General features: G+C 37.0%; 3 protein-coding genes across 3 annotated transcripts in view; all 3 read left to right on the top strand.

Annotated features, from left to right (window-relative positions):
• Positions 1-6,894, top strand: part of LOC116289039 (WD repeat-containing protein 75) — a 33,974-nt gene extending 27,080 nt beyond the window's left edge. The window contains exons 16-25 of the mRNA XM_031695916.2: positions 432-508; positions 638-729; positions 1,453-1,548; positions 2,975-3,138; positions 4,213-4,275; positions 4,473-4,539; positions 4,954-5,027; positions 5,488-5,579; positions 5,876-5,916; positions 6,244-6,894. Of these exons, the coding sequence (XP_031551776.2) occupies positions 432-508; positions 638-729; positions 1,453-1,548; positions 2,975-3,138; positions 4,213-4,275; positions 4,473-4,539; positions 4,954-5,027; positions 5,488-5,579; positions 5,876-5,916; positions 6,244-6,437 (960 nt within the window). The 3' untranslated portion in view covers positions 6,438-6,894. The remainder of the gene's footprint in view (positions 1-431; positions 509-637; positions 730-1,452; positions 1,549-2,974; positions 3,139-4,212; positions 4,276-4,472; positions 4,540-4,953; positions 5,028-5,487; positions 5,580-5,875; positions 5,917-6,243) is intronic.
• A 127-nt stretch (positions 6,895-7,021) lies between these two features.
• LOC116289042 (fibroblast growth factor 1) lies at positions 7,022-9,806 on the top strand. The gene is made up of 3 exons (XM_089027454.1): positions 7,022-8,666; positions 9,161-9,270; positions 9,600-9,806. The coding sequence occupies exons 1-3, from the start codon at positions 8,438-8,440 to the stop codon at positions 9,804-9,806; spliced, it is 546 nt and encodes a 181-aa protein (XP_088883580.1). The 5' UTR covers positions 7,022-8,437.
• Positions 9,807-13,393: 3,587 nt separating this feature from the next.
• LOC116289060 (BTB/POZ domain-containing protein 6) lies at positions 13,394-15,224 on the top strand. The gene has a single exon (XM_031695952.1). The coding sequence runs from the start codon at positions 13,430-13,432 to the stop codon at positions 14,804-14,806; it is 1,377 nt and encodes a 458-aa protein (XP_031551812.1). The 5' UTR covers positions 13,394-13,429; the 3' UTR covers positions 14,807-15,224.
• The last annotated feature ends 1,793 nt before the right edge of the window (positions 15,225-17,017 follow it).

Below are 17,017 nucleotides of genomic sequence, written 5' to 3'. Positions count from 1 at the left end.
GGCTTGTAGCTTCTTCCAGAAATTGTGCTTCCCCCCCCCCCCCCCCCCATTTTTCTGATAAAAATTTGCCCATCCCCCCTTTTGCTACCAAAATTTTCACAATCCCACCTCAATTTCACCTGCCCCCCCCTCTGTCATACGTTATGAACGCGGCCTTAGTACACATACCTGAAGGCTTGTTTGTATACTAAAAAATACATGTGATGGTAGGATATTCCATTATTTGCAACTCAAAACCATAACTACAGTTATAGTGTATAGCTTTTGTACGCTGCTTATGAAAGTCAACCATACAATAAGCAAAACGTTAGCTGATCAAAAATACAATACATCCTACAACACCCTCTCCTCCCCCTCACTAGACACACAAACCACAGTTCACATATTTTACTTTAAAACAAATTTATTTTCCATTCTTTGTTGTTATTTAGGTGATAACACTGTGGACCCCAAACGCTAATGTACTACAGAAAACTCTACATCTGCCCTTCCCAGATGATAAAATAAGGTGAAGTAGGCTTATCAAGCTTGAACAACGAAGACAGCAACATCATAGCGCATGGCACCAAAAAAAGAGACGTCATTGCTGAGTATATTGTTTTTGTTTATCTTTATCATTTCTTTCGTTCGTCTGCAGGTTTACTGCATTTGGATTTAAAAGTTCCTCGCACTACCTGATGGTATCTACAGCACATTATTTGATTGTATGGAACCTGCTCACCTGTTCTGGTAAGATGTGAATGGCAAGGCATGAGTTCAAAAAAAAAAGCTCACTACTATTACTTCCGACATATGGTTATCTTATTGTACGCAAAAGTTTCAGTACAAAGCTACTGTACGTGCTCAATTAAATTTCTTCTTTTCTCCTGTCACGAATCACTGAGCATTATGCACGAAGCCTTACATTGAATCCTTTGTGCTTGACAAGCGAAGCATCTCAGAAGCTGGCTATTGAATCTCACTGGAAGTGTACTACTAAAATTCGTATTCAAAATTACCTTCATGATTATGGAAGAAGTTAATAGTCCTCGTTTTTACGAAGGTAAAACTTCGTTAGCCAGTGGTTGAAAAACCTGTGGCCCTCGTTCCTTGATTGAATTTGAATTTAGGAGTTGATTTTTGTGGAGGGAGGAAAACCAGAGAACCTGAAGAAAAACCCTCGAAGCACAGGAGAGAACGAACTACAAACTCTACTCACATATGAGTCTGATATCGAACCCGGGTCGCCTTGGTAAGAGGCGAGCACTCTCACCGCTACGCTACCCGTGCTTCCCATATTTATTTGAAAGTATACTATCAATATATTACTGTATACGAGTAGTCGCTAGAGGCACCCAGTATCCAGCATTTCTAGAAGCCCTTGACGGGGGAGGGGGTACCTAAATTAGTAATATTTTGTGACTTTACTTATATACTAATATTTTTTCAATATATTTTTTTGTTTCTTATTAGTGTTGTGGACTATAGAGGCGAACGTGGGTCACTTGATTTCTGATCCGAACACAAAACACTTTGCTGCTTTCGTCAATTTTGACAAAAAGACTCACTGTAAGTTTGTTTCATCATCCCGATTCATTTTAGGGATCTTAGCTTAGAAAAGTTGGCCTAAAGCTACGGACACACGGTGTAGCATTGCGCGCAATGTTACATGCAATTGATGTTGCGAGCCATGACACACGACGCAATTTGTTGCACACAACGTTGCTGAAGTAGAAAACTATCCTCACTTCAGCAACTTTGCAACGTTGCACCGTGTGTCCGTGCCTTAGTACTTCGAGAACAGTCAGGCCTTTGCAACTAAAAGGTTTCCTTCATGGTTTATGTTGATGAAGTTAGTGTGGTTTTGGCAGAAACTTTGGCGCCAAAAACGCGCGCGTTAGCTACGCCACTGTGACATTTCATTTATAGCAATAAGTGTAATTTGTAGTAAGTTGATAGTTTAGATGAAAAACACGACGCTTTTTTAGGGCACGAGACCATGGAATGTCATTAAAATGCCTTGATTGACGTCCACAAAAACCTAGTTCGTCTTTATCATTCCAAGCTTTCCGAAAGGAGAGGTTGGGCTTCAATGTATACAGTCCTTTGACTAAACGTTGTCGTTGATCGGATCATCCCTACGCGCCTAGACCGAAAAGGATAACGGCTAAATTACCCAGAACTTGCGTCATCCAAACTGCTCGCCAGTGTAAACCTTCGCCGTATGCTCGAGGCATGGTTTCAGCAAGTTAAATGGGATCGAAAAAAGCGAGCTCAAGACGTGTTAGATAACATATGCGGCAGCTAGTAACTGTGAATTATTTATCCCCATGATCCTTTTCGGTCTAGGCGCGTATGGATGAAGCCGATCAAACGACAACGTTTAGTCAAAGGACTGTATTCGACCCAACCTATCTATCACTGTTCACTGTTAGAGAACTTAAAGTCAAGATTGTTGGTTTTTCCTGCATATTAAAATCATTGCTGTCATTTCTTTCAGTGAGAATATCGTTTCATTTTCACAGCTTTAATTCCCCGTCCACACGCAGCGTATTCGAATCGTTTTCGAATAGTTGTCGCTGTCCACACGTATCCGGAAATTTCTTGATCCGCCCTGATGCACGCTAGTGCCTAGTCCCTTTGACAGATAGTTTTTCATATTGAGCTTGCGCAAAATCGTGTTTACGTCAGCGTATTCGAGAATTTGCGGATACGACCGTCCACACGTATCCGTATTCGGAGTGTATTCGAAATTTTCCACTGTGGAGAACGTTTTCGAAAATTTCCGGGTACGGATACAAAAATTTCCGGACACGTGTGGACGCAACCCGTATCCGCAAAAAATAAAATTGCGGATACACAAATTTCGTATACGTGTGGACGGGGCCTAAGACTTCGTGTGGAAAAGGCTTTATTCTACATTGTATCCCGTCCATCCATCAAGCTACTTGTATTTTCCTGCATACTAATATCACTGCTGTTGCTTCTACTTTAGTGTATATATTTGACCCGTCAACGCCTAATCCTGTAGCGATTCAGCCATTCGTATCATGCAAGGCACCTGTCTTTTCTGCCGGTTTTGACCGTAAAGTTACAACATTATCAAGCCAAGACAGGCCGATAACGCTTTCAAAACTCTTCTTTCGCACAAGGATTCAGGTAAGAAAAATGACATTAGACATCAAAAACTTATTCTATTTCAAAATACGTCATTCTCTTAACAATTAGATTCTTTGTTTGCATTGTATCCATATACATATGTCTTCTCATTTGCAACCGTTAAACAAATAAATGATACTCTAGGGAATGACACGTGGTCTGAAATGGGGAAACAGCGCAAAACAAAGGGTCTATGGAGGTTTTTCCCCAGTGATAAGTGTTATTCTTGTTTAGGTTTTGGTATGCTGCAGGATCATGTTCTTGGCATAGTTAGGTTTCTTGGTGTTGTAGGATAATTTACGGTATGATTCAGTGTCCAGGTGTTTTGGGTATATTCGCATGGTTACCAAAATTCATTTATTCATTCACTAGTGTATGGGCAAAATTGGAAAAAAAAATTCAACTTTATTAGTTACCCAATAAAGAAATTTATTTATTATTATTTATTATTTATAGCAAGAGACAGTAAATGACGTCAAATATAACCCATCAAATTATAAAACCACAATGTAAACTATACTGGATTTCCAGTAATTTTGTTATTCATTAAATTTATTATTATTATTATTATTATTATTATTATTATTATTATTATTATTATTATTATTATTAATCTCCGACAGGGCAGAAAAACGGGTTCTACTTTCGACGTTTATGCGTCAATAAACTTAATGTTTCATAAACAGGCTCTTTTGGGGCTGATTAACAAAATACCAAAATTTGGGGAAATCTAAGGAATGCGTATTTGAGATATAACGCCCTGAACGTTGAGAGAGATGATATTTTGATCAGCACAAAAACTAACGTTTTCGCTAATACCTCGAAGTAGGATTGCTCGAGGTTAGCAGAATTTTGTGAAAAGTTTAAAGCACAAGAGACACGAATGAAACACTAAACGTTTTTTTAGCATGAATGAGAGATAAAGAAAAACATTGCGAAAGTAGCAGCCTTGTCGTTTTTAACTCTGTCTTAATCTCCAGGATCTCTAGGTTTCGTTTTTTTAAGTTCTTCAACCATGTACAACTATAGTACATGACTCCAATTTCATTATTTTTCTTTAATCTCTCTCCACAGGAACTCTTTACTCTTGTAACTGAAGATGAAAATGATGAGCGTGAACGAACCTCTGTGCCCAGTGTAAGTTTTTCTGGATGGTAATAATAATTTCCTAATATGGAATAATTCCTAATATAGAATAATTCCTAATATGGAATCATTCCTAATATGGAATCATTCCTAATATGGAATCATTCCTAATATGGAATCATTCCTAATATGGAATCATTCCTAATATGGAATCATTCCTAATGCATTATAAATTAATATATTTACAGGTTGTGGAAGATGACTCTTCTGCTAAGCAAGATTTCTTTAATATTTTTGGGATGCCCTCAAAGAGTGGTAGGTGGACCATGCATTGAATTAATAATTAAAAACAATTGAACCTTGACAAATCTTAATGATTATGAGAAGGTTCCATTCCAATCTCGTACCCAGAGTCCACGTTCCTCTTGTTCAGCACCGAGAAACGCACCTCTCATTTTCCAGTGCTCACTGAGAGGAACGTGGGCTCTGGGTGCGAGATTGGGTACATTGGAGTTGGATTTTTTCCCTCCCCCTTCCATCATTGTATCATTAAACACGCGATTCTGGGCTTCCTGTGGTATTTTTATTGGAGAATTTCATAATCATTGGAAAACTTTTCCATACAGTGGTCATTTTATCAAACCTTAAAAAAAATTAGATTAGGTGCTTCTCGTTTGACATTATGATTACCTCATTAATTGTTACCCATTCTTGTTACGCTTATTCTAGTTGGAGAGTCAACTTCTGTCCAACCTCTTGGTAAAGTTGTTCAAGGAGATCCCAAAGCTGCTGCTATTCGTGAGGTAAGAACAGCCAAATAATCAGGTCTACGGCATCCCTGTGAAGGGTTTTCATTTAGTTTTGAAATTAATAGGAGAATATGACAAACTCCTGAAAAGTCCTGGCGGGACCCAAATGAACATTTTACAATTCACAAAGCTATTAGTGGTAGTTTAAGCCGGGGTTTTTTTCTCAGTTACTGGAGCTTTCTCTGATTCCCGACCCTTAATAAAAAACCTCTATATAAAAGTTTTGAGTTGTGAACGTATTTTTGGGTCCAATTGCTAGCAAAAACCGCTAAAATAAAGGGAAAAAAAATTTCTCAACGATTTTCACCACTGAAACCAATTAGAAATAAATCCTGCCATGAAAAGTTATTGGATAAGATAGTATGTTGGAGAAGGGGGTTCCTGAAAAAAAAGGAAAAACCTCTCCTTGATCAAAGCACCAAAAAATACATATCTTATTTTCATTTTTAACTAGATGATGAGAATACCATCGCATGTTCTTCCTCCTGTCTCCACCTTGTGTTCATCGTTCCTAAAGTCAATGCTGGTTTCCAAAGAAGACGATAGGTAAATATCGAAGACACTTTTCTTGTTAAATTCGGTCATTATGGGAGTGGGCGAGGAAAGGCAGGAAAGCGTCGACGATTAAACGCTCTTATGGGGCTACGCAAGAGAGTACGAAATACTTCATATCCTCTTGGGCTACGCTATGCAGGAACCTTGCTATTGACATTAATTGTTATTATTATTATTAATTGTTATTATTATTATTAATTGTTATTATTATTATTATTATTGTTATTATTATTATTACCTTTTTTTCACTTCCTGGTTTTTTTTTTGTTTTTTGTTTTTTGATGCAGAAATGATGGCACAAATACCGACAAGCAAGGTGCAGATGATGGTGAGTTAGAGCTTCTACTTTTTCACTAATTTTGTCTTCACTAATCTAAAGCTAAACTATGTTTCCAACTGTCAAAATGTTTTTTGCATTTCCTTTCTTACTCCCTTTGATTTATTTTTCTACTCCTGAGACACTCGTCGTGATTCTTATTTTCCTTCTTGCTTGGCTTACAACATCCGCTTCCTTTCATCCCATTTTTTTCACCTTTCTTCTATCCTTTCCCATTCCTCTCGGCCCCTTTCTTTCGGTATATGTACTTCCGGGATAGCATAATTGCCTAAGCTTTTCTTTCCATTCTCTCTTTCTCTTTTTTCTGCTCACTTACAGACGATAGCATGGTTGATGAGGATAGTGAATCAGAAACTGAGGCAACAGGTCCTGTTGTCCTCAAGAGTCAACAAATAAAAGAAGCGCAGGAGATGCCGTTCATGGACACAGACGACACTGACCTTGATGAAGTACACGTGAAGAAAAAGAATTTTGATTGGCTGAAAGATGTGTTCCTGTCACATGACAAATGAAGCTAAAATTAATTATCAATAATTGCTTTGTGTCTTTTATCAAAATCGTATTTAGTAATACACGAATTAGAGTCAGAGCAATTTTGATCTATATCTCTTTCTCTTTAGCTTGCTCTGCAAACCATTTTTTTAAAGAAACCTGAGTATTTCTTAAAGCCTAAGTTATCATTTTAAATAATTATTACTCTCTCTCTCTTTTTGTATAGACAAAATATGTTTACTTAAATGAAATCTCGACCATTGTTATTTATTATTTCTATTCCTTGACATTTCCTGCCAAATTTTGTTTTACGATTTCTTTGTCAGTACAAAATCTCAATATGACATTTAAGATTGAAGAGTTAAGATTGTTTATTGATACTCAAAAAATGCACCTTTTTCAGTTTGTTGTACTAGGTAAGTCTGACCACGTGAACAATATCAAAATGTGTCATAATAATAACCAGGTCATTAATTACATCTGCTGATGTCATCACTGATTGAGGATGTAGTGATCACACCTAGACTGCATGTTCCTGGTGTTGATTGGTGTGCTCGAGAGTTTCATTATACACATTGCATTCGAGCATGCCGGCATGGTCAGCGAAAGCCAGTGAACATTTTAACTATTCTCTATTGCACCGATCTCGTAAAGAATGACTAAAGTTAAACATGAACCTGGCCATATCTTTGAACGTGTACGAGAACTGCTTGAACAAGAGAGTCATGCAATATAGAGGCGGAAGTAACTCGTTTCGTGGGCGTCGTCAAATATACAGATAAAAAAAGCATGGCGGCGATGTAGCTTTAATCATAAACAACTCCAATCACTGATTATTTTTAGCACCTGCGTATTCTTAGCACTTAAAACAGCCCCTAACTTAAAAAATTGACAAAGTCCGTTCACCAAAAACATTGTTCCATTTAAAAGGAGAGTGTACTCAATCAGTGTGTTCCCAAGAAAAGAAAAGAAAAGAAAAGAAAATTAAGAAAGTTCTTAGCAGATCTTTGAGTGGCCTTCAAAATGCATTTGCAACATCTAAAAATGAAAATATATAATTTCCGTTAGGAAATGTGACGTTTGCAACAAAATCTATCCAATGCGTGACGTGTTTACCCATTAAGAAGAGATATAATCCTCAATTGATGCATATATTAATACGCAAAGGATTCAGGTTGTGGTTTTTCTTGTTAACAATTGATATGACTAGTGGTTCATCTTGCAAAATAACTTTTGACTTAATTTCGATACCCACATTTTTTGATGAAATAATTGCATCGCTGAAAGTTGAAAAACTTTTAAAACTTAATTAACAGGAAGAAAGCGTGGGCTTTGAAGGAAAAAAGTTTTAAAAGTTCCATGTTTTTCCATCTGGGGGGGAAATCTTATAAAAGGATTTCCATCGACGCGCCTTAATCAGTTTTGAAATAAACTTGCCTACATAAGTATTCGTGAGCAGTGAAGTAATTAGTGTGAAGTTGGAGCAAAGTTACCCAGAGTACTATATCAGAAGCATGTTCAGTCTAAAGGTAAGAAAAAAAGGTTGAAGGCAGTGCACGAGATAATCCTTGTCGTCCCGTATAGGAGACGATGAAGATGAAATCTGGGGTGCTTACCATTTACCCGAAAAAAACCCCGAAATTTCGGTTGGAAAATGGTATGTGTCATTCCGATTGGAAAGTTACTGGAGACACGGTCTTCCGATTGACGTAATCCACTTTTCCCGCTCTTTTTGGTTTTCTTCGGGTAGACGCGTGTACCATTTTTCGAAAGCCAAAGTTTCCCGCTCTTTTCTTTCCATTAGCAAATGAATTTCCAATCGGAATTTTGGATCGGTTTAAATGGTAAGCACCCCTGTTGTCATCTTTTCCCAACAAATTTCTCACGGTAGTCAGTCCGATCATAGTTAACTTTAACTATGGTCTGATTGACCACTTTTGGTATCACTTGGGAATGTTAAGAAAACAATGCGTGACAATAGCTCACATTTTGGACATTTTTGTAATTGCAGCTTTTTAAGATGTGTTTTGCTCTCCTCGTGAGTATGGAACTGCTAACATTGTACAAGAACAAGAGCCAACAAGGAGATGCACAACCCATCAAGGATTTGAAAACAAGACAATCAACAGGTGCTAGACTGTCCACCTCGATTACAACACGAACAAAATTGTTGAGCAGGACTCGAATGTTTCTGCAGATCGACCGGAATGGCAAAGTCAGTGGCACTGTAAACTGCAGCAATCCGTATGGTAAGCACCTTGACAACGGCGGGATAGAATATGTTAGTGCCGGTCCTCTGAATTTGTAAGTTCTATGAGAGGCATTACTAGACCTTTAGATAGAAACTTTTTTTCACTAAGAGGGTAACACGCCAGCCGAACTGATATATATATATACAATTCTTGCTACTGCTGCGTATTTTGTTAATATTTATCGCTTACTATGTTAAAACACAAAGCATTCAATCGAAAACAAGCTAAAGGGTAGTTTCAACTTTTATTTTCATTAAGTGGGTAACAAGCCAGCCGAAATATATACACTTCTTAATACATATATACACTTCTTGCTACTGCTTCGTATTTTGTTAATGCTTATCGCTTACTGTTAAAACACAAAGCATTCAATCGAAATCAAGCCAAAGAGTAGTTTTAAGTTTGTACCGCAAATCCCCTAGTCATTTGAGTGTGTCCTATCTGTGTTTGGCTAATGAACCGGAGTTGAATAGCACCATTTTTTTTTTTAGTTTCAGTCCAACTTGAAATCAGTTCTGTTGGCACGGGTTTGGTAAGAATCAAAGGTGTGAAATCTGGACACTATTTGGGCATGAAGAGTGCCGGAGATCTCTACTCAACGGTAAAGGGGAAAAGGAAATTTACTTAAATAGATCTAATTCGTCGTGGTGGAATGATTTCCCATTTCAGACCAACTTTCATTCCCTAGAGCTGTATCTATATATCTTTTTATGCCCACTGACCGTTAAACAAAGAAATGATATTCTAGAGAATGACACGTGGTATGAAATGGAAAACATTTGACCACCACGAATTAGGTCTATTTTCGAAAACTTTTAGCATTCTCAGTATTTTTTTTTTTTTTTGGTTTTTTTTTTTTGGTTTTTTGTTGTCGTTTTTTTTTTTTTTTTTTTTTTGTTGTTGACTTTTTTGTTCCTTTTTATTTTGCAGCCTTATAAGAATGAAGAAACAGAATTCAAGACTGTCTTGCTGGCTTCAGGCTACCACACATTTGTATCCAACAAGTACTTCAGAAATACTATTCATGATGTTTTTGTGGGGCGGTTGAGGAGAAACGGCATGACGAAAAATGGCAGCCGTACCAACAAACTTCAAAAACCCGTTCATTTCCTTATGATAGCAGATGCTAATTGTTAAATTGTTAACTTTTACAGCTTTCAATATGCTTAATTTTTTTTTTTTGGTACACTAGCTGATTTGCCAAGCTCGCGCGTTCAAACTAGTTCAGTAGAATTAGTAGAATCAACCTGGGCAGGATGTATCCTTACAAAACGACGCCATCCACAAACACAACTTTTAAGCATCATTTTGAAATTTTGACGGTAAATATCAACAAAAATTAAAAAAAGAAAAAACTGGTGAGTGCATGTTGTTAACAGAAAAAAATTTGAAATAAAAAGTAATGTTTGTCTGACAGATGGAGAAAGATTATTCATCACATTTGTAAAAGTTTCCAAAATGTTCAAGATTTCGAAGAACAACCAACAAACCGAGAGAAGAGTAATGATTGTTACAGACATTCTCAAGACATTCTGGTTCTGTCGATCTCTTCTCGTTCTTTCCGATTGTTCTGTGCAAACTCCTGGGACTTTGTACCTACGAATTTTGTAAACTATGAGCAAGTAGAGAATTGTGCCGAAAAGGATAGGGAGAAATGTCGTTAGAACAATGAAAAGGATTAAATGAATCTTAAACATTGTTGCTACATCTCCATTGGACCATTCTTCTGAGCAATACAATTCATCCATGATTTTCACCAGTTTGTAACTATAAAGAAAAGGTGAACAAAGTACAGCGGTAAAGAGCCATATTCCTGGGATAATATACTTGAGTCTCGATCTGCTAAAGCCTCCCTTGAATGGATGGGCCACGGCGTAATACCGATCGATGGCAATAAAAATGCAACTGTATAAAGAAATAGCGAAGGAGACATCGGCAAGATACGGCAAAAGCTTACAAAGTGCTTGACCTAAGCCACCATGTACAAGCCATGTCTTTTCATGTGCTCTGATAATATTCGAGATTTTTTTGGGAATCTCCAAGAGGGTGAGGATAATGTCACTGACTGCCATGTTTGCCACAAGGATATTCGTCGTGCTTTTCAAACGGTTGTCTCTGGAAACTGCTAGTATAACGGAGATGTTTCCAAACAGAGAAACCAGGAAAAGAAGACAGTAAGCTACAATCTTGATGACTCGTATGGACAACGCTTCTTTTTCTCCCGGCAAAAAGTAAGTGTAAGTCTCATTCCACCACAATATTCCATCGGTGAAGTTAGTAAAATTAAAACTCACCCAGTTGTCCATGGTTGAATTCTTTTTCGTATGGATTTTTCTTAAGAAAGTCAAAGATTGCTTGCTGCAAGAGGTCTTCGTTTGAATAACCCTTTTTTTTTTCTCACTATCGAGCCAGCTGCTTCAGTTATACTGAGATATATATGGCTAGGCCTCGGTATCTGTTGTGGTAAACAAGCATTAGCTGATCAATTATTTCACATTAGATATTTGCTTTTCCTAAAATATTAAGATAAGGAGGCAATAATGGAGTTTTAAGTCACTTATATCAGGAAAATGTTAATTTATTTGCCTATTGTTGTGAATGAGTGGTCAAATGGCACTTGTTAGATATCTGGTTAATCAATAAATTGCACTCACACAAAAATTAAGGTCTCAATGATCGCAATCTTTGTATTTTGTTTAGTCCTCGGAACTTCGTTTTTTCCAGTCCCACCTTGTTAGAGATGGTTTTCCAAAAAATAAACCTTCAACTAAAATCTCAAAAATGCCTGCGCTACGACTGAAAGAAACTGTAAAAAAACCTTGTTTGGATTGGCAAGAAAACAAAACCACCTTTCCACCTTTATTCGATTTTGCCTTCCTCCCGCAAAACCTTCGGATTGGATTTCTGAGTTAACCGTGCCTTCTGCCTTGAGCCCAGATTCTGTTTCAGGGTTTGATCTGTAGGTAGCTTGCCCTGACTCACATCAGCCAAGAGCCAGTTGATAAAGGTTTTCTATTTTTGTTTACTGAGATATTCAGTGATCACCTACATTAATCACTTGAGCTGAGAAAAATGAGAAAAAATGAAAGATAACTCACAGTATAAGAAGGTGACCCGCGGACAGTGATGGTTCTCTTCAAGCTAGTGGCTGATTTTTATGTGAAACTGCAACGACGATTCCGCTTTCAGGACTGATCAACACACGTACACTCACGATCTTTTGGCTAGCGAGTTTTAAGTACTAAAATATTCAATTAAGAAAAGAAAATATAATGAGTAGCAAAACTTCCCTAGATACACTCAAACATGACTTTTCGTGTTTAGGGTGAATCATGAACACTCGAGAAAAAGCCGAAAATCTGAATACACTTGAAGTTAGAGTTAATTTTAGAATAATGGAAGATCTAGTAAGATTGACTAGAAAACTGCGATGAAAAGTGCGCATCAAATGTTTACCCCGTCTTCTGCATTATACGTTTTCACAAAATCGCATAAGTCGATTACCTTCAAAGTGTTCCTTTTAAAACTAGATACAGAGTAAAACTAAATGAGCAATGACTTTTGTGAATATATAGTTCTGAAATATTAATTTTGGGCCGTATGAAATCCATTGTTTAGTTTTGAAGTAGATTATGCACTATATTTAAAGAATCTCAAATATCTCATAATTAGCTAGATAGATTTTTTCAAAAATCCCTACAAATGGAGGCATTTAGTATATAATTATGTGGTACGAAGCATTTTAGTGTTGAACGCTCTGCAAGGCTAAAATTATTTTCTAAACGAAATCAAATATTTCATCATAATCACGTGTTATGACGTCCGATCTCATTAAAAACTGCATCAAACATTAATTCAATCTTTATGTGACTTATGTGCGAAAAAGATTTGCAATCGGATAAAACACGTTTATGCACCAGCGTTCCAAAAGTGGAAGGTAGCAGTCAACCGTGAGGGGGTCCAGCCACCTTAAAAGGAATATGCCCTGAAGTCATGATCAACAAGGTTTTCATTAGACATTGAAAATAGTGGGGATCAACGCGGAAATTTACAATGCGACTACATTAACCAAGGCTATCAAAACAAATTATAAATCAAATTCACAATGAATCACGTTTTTGACTCTGAATAAGAGCAACAAATAGTGATGACAAATTCTGGAGTTTTTAAAAAAAACTGTTTCAGTTGTTCGCTCCTGATCACACACACACAAAGTAAAATCTATGTTTTTATGTGCTATTAAAGGGGAAAATGTGAAACTTTGTGCAGATCGTGGTATAGTTGAACTTAAAAATTGTGCATTATTCAGAGTAAGTTGTAGTTTGAGCAAAAGAAATGACATCGAAAAAGTAATACGTTTACTGAGGCTTTTGCAGATGAGACTACATTTTTTCCAATTTTAATACTGCTTTTCAGATTTCAGCTAATAATTCTTTGCTTTATTTTACATTTTGACAATTTCATTGAGGTTTTTAAGGATCGCCGTGCATTTTCTTATTATAGAGAGATTAAGATTCTCGTCTATGGCAAACGTGAAACGTCAGTTGACCATTAAAAAATTCTTTAAAATTAGTGAAAAGGAATCGCAAAAATCTCCAAGTAGTAAATAAACAAAAAGCCTAATATGATACAACAGAAACCTAGCTTGGGCTACCTGTGTTTAATAAGAGTTTCATTTCGCCCAGTGTTTCTCGGACAAGAATAGTAACGCCTGGAGAAAACTACCCATTTCTGGTTAAAAAACTCTAAGTTACTGTAAAATGTCTTCTCCAAATGAAAATTGGCAGACAACAAGACCAACTATCTGTTCAAGAGTTAGTTATATGTTCAATAACGAGCTTATGAGTGATGTTAGCTTTGTCGTTCCGGTAAAACTGGGCGAGGATGGAAACAAGAAAAGCAAAATGGAGATCCCTGCTCACAAGTTTGTGCTATCTATCAGTAGTCCTGTTTTCTTTGCAATGTTCTTTGGCGACTTGGCGGATAACACACACTCTGTTTCCTTACCTGACTGTGAGTACAACAGTTTACTTGAACTGTTTCGCTTTTTGTACTGCGAGCAAGTCGAGTTAAACGAAGATAATGCCTTACAAGTTTTGTACTTGGCCAAAAAATACATTGTACCTTCGCTTGTTGAAAAATGCATTGAATATCTGAAACAAAACGCGAATATTTCAACTATCTTTACCGTACTGGCCAACGCTGAAAAGTACGAGGAAGAATATCTTGCCAAGAGGTGTTGGGCATTGATTGACAGACAGACAAAAGAAGCCTTGGAAACTGAAGATTTCTTAACTATTGAGAGACAATTGCTTGAGTCACTAGTTGTGAGAGATTCTCTAAACGTCAAGGAAGTAGACTTGTTCACTGCAGTGGACCACTGGGCAACGAAAGAATGTGAGCGATTGAATTTGAGTTGTGATGGTACTTCAAAAAGGACTGTTCTTGGGGACAAAATCGTTAAAGCAATTCGTTTTCCACTCATGAGCAGAGATGAGTTTAATGGCACAGTGCTTGGACAAAAAATATTAAATGACAAGGAAACCTCTAGCATTGAAGAATATTACAACTCTTCTTCCCTAGTTGAATTCTCACAAGTTAAAAGGGATGGCCTTCAGCTACAACGGTGTGGCCGTGGGTATGAATATCGCACACCAGTAACTACACACGTGATAATGCATCATTTCAGGCGTAAAGAATGTATTTGTTTCTCGGCAGATAGAGATATTGTCTTGCATGGTGTTTGCATGTATGGATCCATAAACAATAAGTACACAGTGTTCATTGAAGTTAAACAAAATTCCAGCCATGGCCCTCTTGAGGCGACAAAAACAGGGGAATATGATTCTATACCGATGAAGGATGTATTAGGATTTCAATGGGATTCAACAGTTGTTCATGGCTTTGATATCTTGTTTGACATGCCAGTGCTCATAAAGAAAGATGCGTGGTATCATGTCCGCTGCCATGAGGAAGCAGCTAAAGTTGGTCCAGTTATTCATTACAACCAACCCATTGATGAAGGCTTCCGTTATGCCAAGTCTCCTGGTGTAACCATAACCTTTACGAACCACAAGCCCATAGAGGAAACTGATTACGAGGAGCACATTGCTCACCTTATATTCACTTTAGACTAAGATCTATTTATTTAAGCTGTATAAAGGGCCATTAAAACAGACTCCTCCAGAACTGGTGCTCACGATCAGTCTTAGAATGCTGAAATTTCTGATCAGAACTCTAAAAGGAAAACAAACAGTTTGGGAAAACCTTAGTGAAGGGAAGTCAAATACATTTCCTTAAAATGAAGCTACTGCATGTATCACGATTTGTGTCATCCAAGTATAATCCGTATTTCACACTTAGTGCCATTGAAGTTTTTCACAATGTAAATATTGGCTAAGCATTTGGGGGAACTTAATTTTCATACGTTGATGTTTATGTCATTCATTTAAGTTCATTGAGCTTTGATTTACAAACAGGGTTTTGAAGGAGTTTTGCATCATTGATATTTGATTCTAGTAAAATTGAATCTAGTAAAATTTTTAATCAACCCCAGGACTACAGTAGTTGTGATTAATGAATTGACAGCCAGCAGGACACATGATCTTCTCACTTTAAATCATTCCATTTGCATCACATTTTTGAAGCTATTTCTATGTGACAATTTGAAATGTCATTCAAGTTGGAAAAATGTTTTAGATAGTGGTTTAATTGGATTTGTAAAGTATCAGTGGCAGAACCAGAACAATTCAAGGGGGGTTAGTATTACCTACATTCAGAACTGCATCACCAGGCATCCTTCTAAGTAATTCAAATAATAATATCTAAAAAATTCTTATTATTTTTCAACTTCAAAGGGAGGTGACTAATCATCAAATTCACCCTCCTTTTCACCTGCCTGCCTGCTGGTAATGAACTGTTAAAGTGCTACTACGACGAAAATCGCTCAAACTTGGATTCAGCTGAAACTTCCTGCGAATACTCTTTAAAGGTCCAATAATCACTGTATGAAGTGTTTTCTCGATATTCAGGACGAAAGTATGATATTTTTACGATTATTTTTTGGAGTCTGTGACGTCATACACTCAACATCAAACATTGCTACATATATTTCTTTGTATATAAATCCTTAATTTATTTTATTCCTATGAAGCCCAAAGGGTGGCTAATGTGCTTATTTCACATTACTTGTGACTATAATTTATATTTTGGGTGTTTGGGTATTTCTTTCTCCCTTTTATACTACTGATATTTTGATCATAAACTACAAAGAAATGTATGGAGCGATGTTCGATGTTGAGTGTATGACGTCACAGACTCCAAAAAATAATCGTAAAAATATCATACTTTCGTACTGAATATCGAAAAAACACTTCATACAGTGATTATTGGACCTTTAAAGAGTATTTTTAGGAAGTTTCAGCTGAATCCAAGTTTGAGCGATTTTCGTCGTAGTAGCACTTTAAGATAACTCACAGCATAAGATGCCTTCCCGCGGACAGTGATGGTTCTCTTCAAGCTACTGAATTTTATATCAAACTGCAACGACGATTCCGCTTTCAGGACTGACCAACACACGTACACTATACGATCTTTTGGCTAGCGAGTTTTAAGTACCAAAATATTTAATTAGGAAAAGAAAATATAATGAGTAGCGAAACTTCCCTAGATACACTCAAACATGATTTTTCGTGTTTAGAGTGAATCATGAACACTCGAGAAAGAGCCGAAAATCTGAATACACTTGAAGTTAGAGCTAAAAGGAATATGCCCTGAAGTCAAGATCAACAAGGTTTTCATGAGGCATTGAAAATAGTGGGGATCAACGCGGAAATTTACAATGCGACTACATTAACCAAGGCCATCAAAACAAATTATAAATCAAATTCACACTAATCACGTTTTTGACCCTGAATAAGAGCAACAAATAGTGATGACAAATTCTGGAGTTTTAAATTGTTTCATGTTAGCGAGGCATTAACCAGGGATCTTGCAGGGGAGGTGAACAGGCAATGATTTACAGAACCCCCCCCCCCCCCCCCCCAAAAAGGTACACTGTAACCAAAAAAAAAAAAAAAAAAAAAGCAGAAACGAGAAAAAAGGAATAATGGATAAGTGATTCTAAAATATTTTGTAATCTGCAGATGGAAAGTGGTCTTCATCAAAAAACATTTACATGCAATTTTAAAGCAAAACTGGAGATGGATGAGCGGACCTTAAGCTTTTATAGGGGGTGCACGTGCATCCTGTGCTCCCCCCTGGTTACGGCTCTGTGTTTTTAGACATATACACCATTATTTTCGTATTAAGTATTTCGATGGTACAATGTCAAAGACACAGGTGATATT

Source organism: Actinia tenebrosa, unplaced genomic scaffold (assembly GCF_029948245.1).
Source record: "Actinia tenebrosa isolate PJP-AT-01 unplaced genomic scaffold, QUT_ActTen_1.0 PGA_scaffold11__36_contigs__length_13525064, whole genome shotgun sequence".
Taxonomy (NCBI): domain Eukaryota; kingdom Metazoa; phylum Cnidaria; class Anthozoa; order Actiniaria; family Actiniidae; genus Actinia; species Actinia tenebrosa.
Note: the sequence above shows the minus strand (reverse complement) of the source record. Positions and strands in the feature narration are given on the sequence as shown.